Genomic DNA, 13137 nt, shown 5'->3' on the forward strand with positions numbered 1-13137 from the left:
TACATCGATTGGAGTTATATTTTTGTAAATGACATCACAGTGGAAGAGGTTGTCTCAAAATTGTAAACCAAAAGAGTGCCACCCCTAATAATGTCTTCCTACACCAGGGGGCGGGATGAACATCTCAAGGCATGTGTTTTATTCTGGCTGATAAATTTACAATGGGGGAAGACTGGGCATGCGGTATCCACAGGGGGGCGAATTTAAGCATCACTTTTGTACAGCTACAGAGGACGGTCAGCAGTAACAAGGGGATGCGGTCTCCTTTATTAACAAGTATTAATACATATTTTAGACAAACTGTAACCTCTACGACACCTACAGAAACCTAAGGGGTAACTTTTCTGCCAAAGTCAAGCAATGTAGGACAGCAAGTCACCTTGTTGCGCTGAGTGACAGGGAAAGCACAGGAATGCACTGTATTTAAAAGAATACAGCACATTCATGCCTTTGTCCCTGCTTTGACACCATTTTGGTTTTCTATCGCCAACATACGCACCCTTGCACCTTGGTGCAAGGGTGCCTGCGTTGTAAGGAGGATTACTTTTGTGCATGAAATTTCACCTTCCTGCACGCAACAATACCCTGAGACATTTTCCTCATTCCACAGCACACATAGATAGAGGAAATAATGAGGAGAAATAAAGATATTTCTACTTGTTATGCCTCATCTGGGAAGGCGTACCATTTTGGCGCATTTCCAGGTCTCCCAGTATTAGTAAGTCTAGGAATGCACCAAAATCCATGGGTGTTGCATGGGAACACATAATCTTCACCCTGGCGCAGAGTAACACAACACAGCGATCTGTGCTACGTTACTCTGGATTTATCGAGCCACGCAAGTTGGCCTTGAGTGGCTTGATAAATTGCATTTTGGAGTTGCATTGCTGTTGCGCCCTGTTGGGTGATGCAGGGGCAATGCAACTCCATCATAAATATCCCCCTAAGTTTTTACTGGTAACACCTTCCGTGCAGGACTAAGGACCAAGACCCTTCTTTGGGAAGAAACATGACTTTGATAATGCTCCGCTAGGAGACAGACCTGTATCAGGTGCTAACGGTTAGCACATGTATGTTAACAACATGTTGAGCTGGTTCTGAATAACATGCTCAGGTGGGTGACCATTCTGAGTAGCCAAGGCCACAGTCATGTCCCAGGCGTCAATGACCCCAACATTGAGGCCCTCAAAGATATGTTTCATAACAAGGTACTGGACGTAGCCGTGGAAGTCGCTGTTGGTCTCCGCATCAGGGTGCAGCTCCCTGGTGTTCTCCATCTTCACTATGACTTTGGTTTGTGGGCTTCGCCGCAGAAGCCGCTCTACGGCTGAACGGACGCCGACAACTCGCCTGATGAAGACCTCCAGCGGAAAGGGGCGGAAGTGGTGGGCCAGGGTTATGACGACTACAGTGTAGGAGTTTCCGGTCAATTCGTTAATCTGATTAATGACACATGCGTCATTGGGAATGGGGAAAAAAGTCATGGTGACAAATGGATGTCCGTGCTTTTTCCAGAGGATTCTGAGGTTTCTTTCCATGTCTACAGCCAGGTAATTCCGGTGCCACTCACCACCACCATGGAGGTCAAAAAATCTCAGACCTGAGTAGGGGAAAAGAACATTTAAGCATTAAAGGAAGTACATATGAATGACTTCAAATGGCTTTTCTGATTTGAGAAGCTGGTGTGTATGTGAGGTGGTATTTCAATATTAACTAATCTAAAGCAAGGTCAACCTTCATTGCCAAGGCCTAGGGTAGGTTAAAGATCCATTAAAAATGTTTTTTATAATTAAAGTATTGCAGCACCCCTCCCCCACCAAAGGTAGGATATTGATACTGTACGATACATGCTGCAATATCACCATACATTTCGGTCTAAAAATGAGATCAAATCGAAACCAGAATAGACAAAGCAACCATTGGCCAAGTCAACAATGCTTGTTTATTGTATTTTCCAATGCTTTTGACCCATGCTGTTCTGCACTTGCAAAAAAAAAACTAGTGAAATGACGTATACATGTGACTGCTTTATAATGTACGTACTCATATGTGTGCATGCGTTATCATGCATAGGCTCCTGTGAGTGTATTTGTTATCATGCATGTGCTCCTATGAGAGCATGCATTATCAGGCATGTGCTCCTATGTGTGCATGTGTTATCATGCATATTCTCTGATGTGTGCTGCGTTATTGTGCAGGTGTTCGTATGTGGGCATACATTATCCTGCATGTGCCCCTATGTGGGCATTCGTTATCATGCCTGTACTTAGAAGTATGCATTCATTATCATTCATGTGCCCCTATGTGGGCATGCATTAACATGTCTGTACTCCTGTGTGTGAATGCATTATCAAGCATGAGCTCCTATGTGTGCGTAGATTATCATGTACTCATAGGTATGTATATATTATCATTCATGTGCTTCTACGTGGGCATGCGTTAACATGCATATGCTCCTATGTGGGCATGAATTATCATGCATGTGTTTCTATGTGTGCATGTGTTATCATGCAAGAGCTCCTATATGTGCATGAATTATCATGCATATGCTCCTATGTGTGCATGCGTTATGATGCATGTGCTCCTATGTGTGCATGCGTTATCATGCATGTCTTCCTATGTGGTCATGCGTTATCATGCATGTGCTCCTATGTGGGCATTTGTTATCATGCATGTGCTCCTATGAGACATGCATTATCATGTATGTGCCCCTATGTGGGCATACAGTATCATGCACGTGCTCCTATGTGTGCATGTGTTATGCATGTGCTCGTAAGTGGGCATGAATTATCATGCATGGGCTCCTATGTGTGCATGAGTTATCATGTCTCTGCTTCTATGTGGGCATGCATTATCATGCCTCTGCCCCTATGTGACCATGCATTATCATGCATGTGCTCCTATGTAGGCATGTTTTATCATGAATGTGCTCCTATTTGTGCATGCGTCATCATGCATGTGCTCCTATGTGGGCATGCGTTAACATGCATATGCTCCTATGTGGCTATGTGTTATCATGCATATTCTCCTATGTGGGCACGAATTATCATGCATATTGTAGGAAAGTACCCTCTTTCTTGGCACGGTTACTCACATTTTCTGCCTGTTGGCAGTGTGTTTGACTGTTTTCACTGTGATCCTGCTAACCAAGGCCCCAGTGATTATGCTCTCTCCCTTCTAACTTGGTAACTTGTATCATTTTTAACCCACATTTGGCATAATGGTGCCCCCATGTAAGTTCCTAGTATATGGTACTCAGGTACCCAGTGCATTGGGTACCAGGGGATCTCCATGGGCTGCAGCAAGTATTATGCCACCCATGGGGAGCCCATCCAAAACGTTTCTGCAGGCCTGCCATTGCAGCCTGTGTGAAAGGGTGCATGCACCCTTTTCCATACAGGTCACTGCACCAGGTCACTGTAAGTTGCCCCTATGGTAGGCCCTCCTAGCCCAGAGGGCAGGGTGCAAGTATCTGTGTGTGAGGGCACCCCTGCACTAGCAGAGGTGCCCCCACAAACTCCAGTTCTATTTTTCTGGACTTCGTGGGTGCGGGGACGCCATTTTACACATGTACTGGACATAGGTCACTAGCTATACCCAGCTACATAATGGTAACTCCGAACCTAGCCATGTTTGGTATCAAACGTGTTGGAATCATACCCCAGTCCTGTTACCAGTTTTGGAAGTATGATTCCATGGACTCTGGGGACTTCTTAGAGGATCCCCAGCATTGCTCCTACCAGCCTTCTGGGGTTTTCTGGGCTACCCAAGCTGCTGCCACCCCTCAGACAGGTTTCTGCCCTCCTGCTGCTTGATCAGCTCAAGCCCAGGAAGGCAGAACAAAGGATTTCCTTTGGGAGAGGAGGGTAACACCATCTCCCTTTGGAAATAGGTGTTACATGGCTTGGGAGGGGTAGCCTTCCCAAGCCACTGGCATGCTTTGAAGGGCACATTTGATGCCCTCCATGCATAAACCAGTCTACACCAGTTCAGGGACCTACAGTCCCTGCTCTGGCGTAAAACTGGACAATGGAAAGGGGAGTGACCACTCCCCTGTCCATCACCAGCCCCAGGGTTGGTGCCCAGAGCTCCCCCAGAGGGTCTCTGGGTTTTGCCATCACAAATCCAAGGTTGGCAGTGTCAGAGTCACCAGATCCTCGGGGTTTGTGCACGCTCCCAACACTTCCACCAAAAGACAGCTCCAATACTCTGATTAGAGTTATCACAGAGTCTAAGAGAGTCCAAGCGGGGTAAGGGGGATTAGGAAGGGAACAGCTGGAAAGGAGACCTGTAGGAAGCAAGAGGTTAAAACACACATCAAAATTACATCTCATGAAATCAGTACCATGCTATAACTCTAAGCTTAGTCATTTCTGAAAACATGAACAACCCTAGAATAATTCTAGAACTGACTAGAATTTTTGATGATCAAATACCTGGGAAGAAAACAAGAAAAAGTTAAATAGAACTTTCAGATTCAAGTACTTTCTTTAGCATTGGAATCATGAAAACACTCTGAGCAATTTCTTAAACAATTATATGAATCTCCATTAAAGAATATATATATCAGGAATACACAACATTGCATCTAGAACTCTGATCTTCTTGTGTTCTTCTCAAAAACATGGGAAAAAATATATTGCGCACATTACAGGTTTTTATTTGTGTACTAAACACCATAAAGGATTGTGCACCATGAACTCACAAAATGTATATTCAAGGAATAAATCACGCTACTTGTCAACTCGAAATGCTACCAAGGAAACGTCTTAGAATGGTAGCGCACAGTAATTGACATCATTTATACACAAGGAAGGAATCGCGCGACTTGCCAATTCGAACACCACCATGACGCTGCCAGGAAATGGTAGCACGTAATGAATATCATGAATTAACCACAAAGAACAAATCGCGCATCTTGCCGATTCGAAGGCCACCATGAAAATGCCAAGAAATGGTAGCGCACAATGAATAACATGAAAAGCTCTCAAGGAAAAGAATTGTGCGTCTTGCCGATTCGAATGCCACCATTAAAATGCCTCGGAAATGATAGCATACAATGAATATCAAAATTCACACTCAAGGAAGGAATCGCACGTGTTGCTGATTCGAATGCCACCATGAAACTGTCAAGAAAAGGTATCGCACAATGAATAACATGAAAAGCACTCAAGAAAAGAATTGCGCGTCTTGCCGATTCGAATGCCACCATTAAATGCCTCGGAAATGGTAGCGCACAATGAATACCAAGAATTTCACACAAGAGTTGAATCGCACATGTTGCCGATTCGGATGTCACCATGAAACTGGCAAGAAAATGGTAGCTGTGAGAAAGTAGCCTCTTCCTAGCCTTGTTACCCCCACTTTTTGCCTGTTTGTGAGTATATGTCAGGGTGTTTTCACTGTCTCACTGGGATCCTGCTAGCCAGGGCCCAGTGCTCATAGTGAAAACCTTATGTTGTCAGTATGTTTGTTATGTGTCAATGGGACCCTGCTAGCCAGGACCCCAGTGCTCATAAGTTTGTGGCCTATATGTGTTCCCTGTGTGATGCCTAACTGTCTCACTGAGGCTCTGCTAACCAGAACCTCAGTGGTTATGCTCTCTCTGCTTTCCAAATTTGTCACTAACAGGCTAGTGACTACATTTACCAATTCACATTGGCATACTGGTACACCCTTATAATTCCCTAGTATATGGTACTGAGGTACTCAGGGTATTGGGGTTCCAGGAGATCCCTATGGGCTGCAGCATTTCTTTTGCCACCCACAGGGAGCTCTGACAATTCTTACACAGGCCTGCCAGTGCAGCCTGAGTGAAATAACGTCCACGTTATTTCACAGCCATTTACCACTGCACTTAAGTAACTTATAAGTCACCTATATGTCTAACCTTCACCTGGTGAAGGTTGGGTGCAAAGTTACGTAGTGTGTGGGCACCCTGGAACTAGCCAAGGTGCCCCCACATTGTTCAGGGCAAATTCCCCGGACTTCGTGAGTGCGGGGACACCATTACACGTGTGCACTATACATAGGTCACTACCTATGTATAGCGTCACAATGGTAACTCCGAACATGGCCATGTAACATGTCTAAGATCATGGAATTGTCACCCCAATGCCATTCTGGTATTGGGGAGCCAATTCCATGATCCCCCGGGTCTCTAGCACAGAACCCGAGTACTGCCAACCTGCCTTTCCGGGGTCTCCACTGCTGCTGCTGCTGCTGCCAACCCCTCAGACAGGTTTCTGCCCTCCTGGGGTCCAGGCAGCCCTGGCCGAGGAATGCTGAACAAAGGATTTCCTCTGAGAGTTACACCCTCTCCCTTAGGAAATAGGTGTGAAGACTGGGGAGGAGTAGCCTCCCCCAGCCTCTGGAAATGCTTTGATGGGCACAGATGGTGCCCATCTCTGCATAAGCCAGTCTACATCGGTTCAGGGATCCCCCAGCCCTGCTCTGGCGTGAAACTGGATGAAGGAAAGGGAAGTGACCACTCCCCCGACCTGCACCTCCCAGGGGAGGTGTCCAGAGCTCCTCCACTGTGTCCCAGACCTCTGCCATCTTGGAAACAGAGGTGTTGGGGGCACACTGGACTGCTCTGAGGGGCAGTGCCAGCAGGTGACGTCAGAGGCTCCTTCTGATAGCCTCTTACCTCTCTTGGTAACCAATCCTCCTTCCTTGGTAGCCAAACCTCCTTTTCTGGCTATTTAGGATCTCTGCTTTGGGGAATTCTTCAGATAATGAATGCAAGAGCTCACCAGAGTTCCTCTGCATCTCCCTCTTAACCTTCTACCAAAGTATCAAACGCTGACTGCTCAGGACGCCTGCAAAACCGCAACAAAGTAGCAAGACGACTACTAGCAACATTGTAGCGCCTCATCCTGCCGACTTTCTCGACTGTTTCCAGGTGGTGCATGCTCTGGGGGTCGCCTGCCTTCACCCTGCGCCAGAAGCTCTGAAGAAATCTCCTGTGGGTCGACGGAATCGTTCCCCTGCTAACGCAGGCACCAAAAGACTGCAACACTGGTCCTCTGGGTCCCCTCTCATCCTGACGAGCATGGTACCTGGAACTCAGCAACTCTGTCCAAGTGACTCCCACAGTCCAGTGACTCTTCAGTCCAAGTTTGGTGGAGGTAAGTCCTTGCCTCCCCACGCTAGACTGCATTGCTGGGTACTGCGTGATTTGCAGCTGCTCCGGCTCCTGTGCACTCTGCCAGGATTTCCTTCGTGCACAGCCAAGCCCGACACTCCGTCCTGCAGTGCACAACCTTCTGAGTTGTCCTCCGGTGTCGTGGGACTCCCTTTTGCGACTTTGCATGGACTCTGGTTCATTCGTCTTCCAAGTGCCTGTAAGGGTACTTCTGTGGGTGCTGCCTGCTTCTGTGAAGGCTCCCTGACTTGCTGGGCGCCGCCTCTGTCTCCTCCTCCAAGTGGCGACATCCTGGTCCCTCCTGGGCCACAGCAGCACCCAAAAACCTCTACCGTGACCCTTGCAGCTAGCAAGGCTTGTTTGTGGTCTTTCTGAGTGGGAACACCTCTGCAAGCTTCATCACGACGTGGGACATCTTTCTTCCAAAGGAGAAGTCCCTAGCTCTCTTCTTTCTTACAGAACTCCAAGCTTCTTCCATCCGGTGGCAGCTTCCTTGCACCCTCAGCTGGCATTTCCTGGGCTCCTGCCCACTCTCGACACTGTCGTGACTATTGGACTTGGTCCCCTTGTCTTGCAGGTACTCACTACTGGAAATCCACTGTTGTTGCATTGCTGGTGTTTGTTCTTCCTGCAGAATCCCCCATCACGACTTCTGTGCTCTCTGGGGGTAGTAGGTGCACTTTACACCTACGTTTCAGGGTCTTGGGGTGGGCTATTTTTCTAACCCTCACTGTTTTCTTACAGTCCCAGCAACCCTCTACAAGCTCACATAGGTTTGGGGTCCATTTGTGGTTCGTATGCCACTTTTGGAGTATATGGTTTGTGTTGCCCCTACACCTATGTGCTCCTATTGCAATCTATTGTAATTCTATACTGTTTGCATTACTTTTCTTTCTATTACTTACCTAATTTTGGTTTGTGTACATATATCTTGTGTATATAACTTAACCTCATACTGAGGGTACTCACTGAGATACTTTTGGCATATTGTCATAAAAAAATAAAGTACCTTTATTTTTAGTAACTCTGTGTATTGTGTTTTCTTATGATATTGTGCATCTGACACAAGTGGTATAGTAGGAGCTTTACATGTATCCTAGTTCAGCCCAAGCTGCTCTGCCATAGCTACCTTCTATCAGTCTAAGCTGCTAGAAACACCTCTTCTACACTATTAAGGGATAACTGGACCTGGCACAAGGTGTAAGTACCTCTGGTACCCACTACAAGCCAGGCCAGCCTCCTACAGTAGCGTACAGTGAATATCAAGCATTACACACCATGAAAGAATCGCGCGCGTTGCCGATTCGAATGCTACCATGAAACTGTCAAGGAATGGTAGCACACAATGAATAACACAAATTTATCTCAAGAAAGTAATTGCGCGTCTTGCCGATTCAAATGCGTGCATACAAATGCCATGAAAAGTTTTAAATGCACAGTTACACTTGCATGAGCGAAATTTTATTAGCATCCGGAATTAGGCCCAAGAATTAGAGCTTCAACGAATACGGAGTCGGGGGCCCAGCCCAACCTCCGCCTTACCGCCCTGACTAAGAATCACCAATGAAGAATGAAGCAGAGAGGCCTGGGAGGTCAAGGTAGGCTACCGGAACAGGAGCTCAGGAAGTTGCTGCTGCTCAGCACTGGGACCTCTGAATAGTGAGTACGTGGAGCTGGGCTGGCTCCCTTTTATAGAGTCTTGGCCCAGCCCACAACCACACCCAGGCATGATGTAGGGAAAGCTTCTAGAAGGTCTTGGAAAGGGACCACACCCTGATTCACTCTGAAAGCCTGCAGCAACACATTGCAAATGAACAGTATTTATAAGCACCTTAAGAATTACTCTTCTGGATTGAATTCTGCAATGCATAAGGTTAAACATTAACATATCATCATATTGCATAAATTACATTCTCTGGGGAGTGTTGGGTTTTTGCATTCTAGACGCCCGTAGAGCGTGCACTGTCCTGGTGTTGACAGGCAGGGACCTCTGGGAGCATCTGAGTGGCCAGGTCAGGCAGGTGATGTCAGATCTCCTTTCTGATAGGTGGTCACCTGGCTAGGTGACCAATCCCCCTTTCAGGGCTATTTAGGGACTCTCTTTTGAGTGGGTCCTCGGATTCGGCCTGCAAGATTCCAGTCGGACTCCTCTGCAACCTCTGTTTCGACTTCTGGCCACTGAAACCATGACTGGACCCTTCAGGAACCGACAATGTGTATCCATGACAAAGACTGATTGCAACATTGTTTCCATGGCTCCTTCCTTCTCTGCAACATTTCCGCGGCTGTGGCTTCATTTGAGGACAGCAAGTCTACAGTCAGAAGAAGAAATCTTCCTTGGAGTGAAGGAGTCACTCTCCTACATCCGTAGGCAGCAACTGCAATGACAACTGGCTGTGTGGATCTCCTCTCATCCTGAGCTGTGTGGGTGGTGGTCCGGAGTATTCCTCTTGGTCCTCTCTGCCAGGTGTCTAACTTTGGTGGAGGTAAGCCCTTGCCTTCCCACGCAGGACAGTACCCCCGTGCACTGCGTCTCTTGCAGCTGCCAAGGGTTGTTGACATCTCTTCCAAGGGATCTCCAGGCTCCATGTAGTCCCAGCCCTCACCACTCCTTCCTGCGATGCACAGCCCTCTGCGTGCTTCTCCTGCGACGTGGGACCCTTCTCCAGTTGTGCTGCGTGGGCTCATCTGCAATTCATGGTTCCTCTTCCAATGGGTCTCTTGCGAGGGCTGCCTCTTCTTCTGTTGACTTTCTGCCTTGCTGAGGGTCCTCCTAGGATTCCCCCCGTGGGTTGAGTACTCCTGGACGTTGCTGGCCCCCGGCAGCTCCACTTTTGCTTCACCGCGACGTCTGCCTTTGCCAAGGCTTGTTGGTGGCTTTCCCACACCACTGATGACTGCAATCATTCATCGGGCGTGGGACATCGGCTGCATTCAATAAGAACTCTTCACCTGCTCCAGGGCTGCATTCCTGACCGTCTTCGTCCTACTGTTGACCAACTCCTGCATCCACAGATGGGCGGGTAGTAGCTCCTGCTCCCCCTGGACTCTTCTGTGACTTTTGGTCTTGGTCCCCTTCTTCCACAGGTCTTCCTCTTCAGGAATCCACCGCTGGTTTCTTGCAGTCTTGTCTGAGTGTTGCATTTTCTTCTTTTTCGTCCTTTTGGGTGGTTTGGGGAAAAAACTGTAACTTACTCCTTTCTCCCTGGTCGCTGGAGGGTATTGTGGTACTTACCTCTGGGGTTTCCTAGTGCCCCCAGCTCCCCTCTACACATTCCACTTACTTAGGTGGGGGGCCTGTGTTTGCATCCCATTTTTCAGTATATGGTTTGGGCTCCCCCTAGGGTCACTATTGTCTATTTGCATCTGCACTGTTTTCTATTACTTTTTATGCCTATTTCTGATAACTAGTGTACATATATAGGGGGTGATTCTAACCCTGGCGGTCGGTGTTAAAGCGGCGGCCAACCCGCCAACAGGCTGGCGGTAAAAAATATGGGATTCTGACCCTGGCGGGAACCGCCAACACAGACAGCCACTTTAACACTCCGACCGCCACGGCGGTACAAACAAACAGCGCGGCGGTCACCGCCAACAGCCAGGCGGCAGCCAATGTACCGCCCACACTATCACAACTCACCAATCCGCCACCTTTTCCGGGGCGGGAGCACCGCCGATAAAAACACGGCGGAAACAGACTACGGACGGGAAAACGCTCACCACTACGCACTCCAGGAGGAAGGAGGACAGCATGGAACCCGAATTAAACATCCTACCTGCTCTCGTCTACCTTCTCATCTACCACGAGTACGAAGTCCGGCGCAGACGACAACGGTGAGTACTGCACCTACGACACACGGGAGGGGGAGGACGAAAGGTTACGGGCACACACATATGCGACCCCCCCCCCAACTATGTACACACCAATGCAGAGCAACAAGTCACAGTGACACCACCCAAACACCCCTGAAAAATGCTAGGACATAATCAAATTTGGAATAAATATTTATGTACCAAAAAGCTCCTGAAAATTATCGTACAACCATGAAAGATATTCACAACAAAACTAATGACATACACATCAGTGTATAACTGAACTAACAAGTCCTGCACATCCTACGAATTCATCATGTCCGTGGGCCAAAGTTTTGAGAAATAAGGGCAAAGCCCACACAGGAGACCTGAGTCCTTTGGAGAGAACACTGCAGGGGCATCAGATGTAAAAACTACAGGCACCTCAGGGGGAAGGGAAGGGGGGGCACCACAGCCACATGAGTCCACGACGCCAGATCCACGAGGAGCCACCATGCCCACTGTACCATCCTGGGGAGTGCAAAGCCACAGTCTCTCAATGTCTCTACAGTGGGTGGGCTGCCCACTGGACCATCCTGGGGAGTGCAAAGCCACAGTCTCTCAATGTCTCTACAGTGGGTGGGCTGCCCACTGGACCATCCTGGGGAGTGCAAAGCCACAGTCCATCAGGTGGATGACAGTCTCCACTGGTCAAGGAGGAGGCATGGTGGGCACAGTGAACCATAAACAGTGATTGAGACAGCGGTGCCCAGCGGAGCGGTGCTTGAGATGAAGGGCCCAGCGGAGCGGTGCTTGAGACGGCGGTGCCCAGCGGAGCGGTGCATGACAGGAAGGGCCCAGCGGAGCGGTGCTTGAGCCGGCGGTGCCCAGCGGAGCGGTGCATGAGATGAAGGGCCCAGCGGAGCGGTGCTAGAGACGGCGGTGCCCAGCGGAGCGGTGCATGACAGGAAGGGCCCAGCGGAGCGGTGCTTGAGATGAAGGGCCCAGCGGAGCGGTGCTTGAGACGGCGGTGCCCAGCGGAGCGGTGCATGAGATGCAGGGCCCAGCGGAGCGGTGCTTGAGACGGCGGTGCCCAGCGGAGCGGTGCATGACAGGAAGGGCCCAGCGGAGCGGTGCTTGAGATGAAAGGCCCAGCGGAGCGGTGCTTGAGACGGCGGTGCCCAGCGGAGCGGTGCTTGAGATGAAGGGCCCAGCGGAGCAGTGCTTGAGATAAAGGGCCCAGCGGAGCGGTGCTTGAGACGGCGGTGCCCAGCGGAGCGGTGCATGACAGGAAGGGCCCAGCGGAGCGGTGCTTGAGATGAAGGGCCCAGCGGAGCGGTGCTTGAGACGGCGGTGCCCAGCGGAGCGGTGCTTGAGACGGCGGGGCCCTGTTCAGCGGTGCCTATCTCCACGGCGGGGCCCTGTTCAGCGGTGCTCTTCTGCACCGCGGGCCCTGTTCAGTGGTGCCTATCTCCACGGCGGGGCCCTGTTCAGCGGTGCTCTTCTGCCCCGCGGGCCCTGTTCAGCGGTGCTCTTCTGCACCGCGGGCCCTGTTCAGCGGTGCCTATCTCCACGGCGGGGCCCTGTTCAGCGGTGCTCTTCTGCCCCGCGGGCCCTGTTCAGCGGTGCCTATCTCCACGGCGGGGCCCTGTTCAGCGGTGCTCTTCTGCACCGCGGGCCCTGTTCAGCGGTGCCTATCTCCACGGCGGGGCCCTGTTCAGCGGTGCTCTTCTGCCCCGCGGGCCCTGTTCAGCGGTGCTCTTCTGCACCGCGGGCCCTGTTCAGCGGTGCCTATCTCCACGGCGGGGCCCTGTTCAGCGGTGCTCTTCTGCCCCGCGGGCCCTGTTCAGCGGTGCTCTTCTGCACCGCGGGCCCTGTTCAGCGGTGCCTATCTCCACGGCGGGGCCCTGTTCCGCGGTGCTCTTCTGCCCCGCGGGCCCTGTTCAGCGGTGCTCATCCAGCAGGTCAAGGGAGCCAGACCTGGCCTGGACTCCCGGCTCAGTCGCCCTCGGACCGTGACGTTTCTGGACCCTTCGGGGACGGACTCCTGGCCTCCTTAGTGTCCTCCTTCCCAGCTGGGATGTGGCATGTGGGGTCCACCTTCTCCGCGCTCCTGCTGCCCTTCCGCTCCTTTGATGGGGCTCGCGGGCCCTTGCCTCCCCTAGATGGTGTGGGTGGTGAAGTGGCCGCACATTGCT

At 50.4% G+C, this 13137-nt stretch overlaps 1 protein-coding gene across 1 annotated transcript in view; it reads right to left on the reverse strand.

Moving 5' to 3' along the window:
• Positions 1-202: 202 nt before the first annotated feature.
• Positions 203-13137, reverse strand: part of LOC138249647 (NXPE family member 1-like) — a 266774-nt gene continuing 253839 nt past the window's right edge. The window contains exon 6 of the mRNA XM_069203592.1: positions 203-1600. Within this exon, the coding sequence (XP_069059693.1) occupies positions 1062-1600 (539 nt within the window). The 3' untranslated portion in view covers positions 203-1061. The remainder of the gene's footprint in view (positions 1601-13137) is intronic.

Source organism: Pleurodeles waltl, chromosome 8 (assembly GCF_031143425.1).
Source record: "Pleurodeles waltl isolate 20211129_DDA chromosome 8, aPleWal1.hap1.20221129, whole genome shotgun sequence".
Classification (NCBI taxonomy): Eukaryota; Metazoa; Chordata; class Amphibia; order Caudata; family Salamandridae; genus Pleurodeles; species Pleurodeles waltl.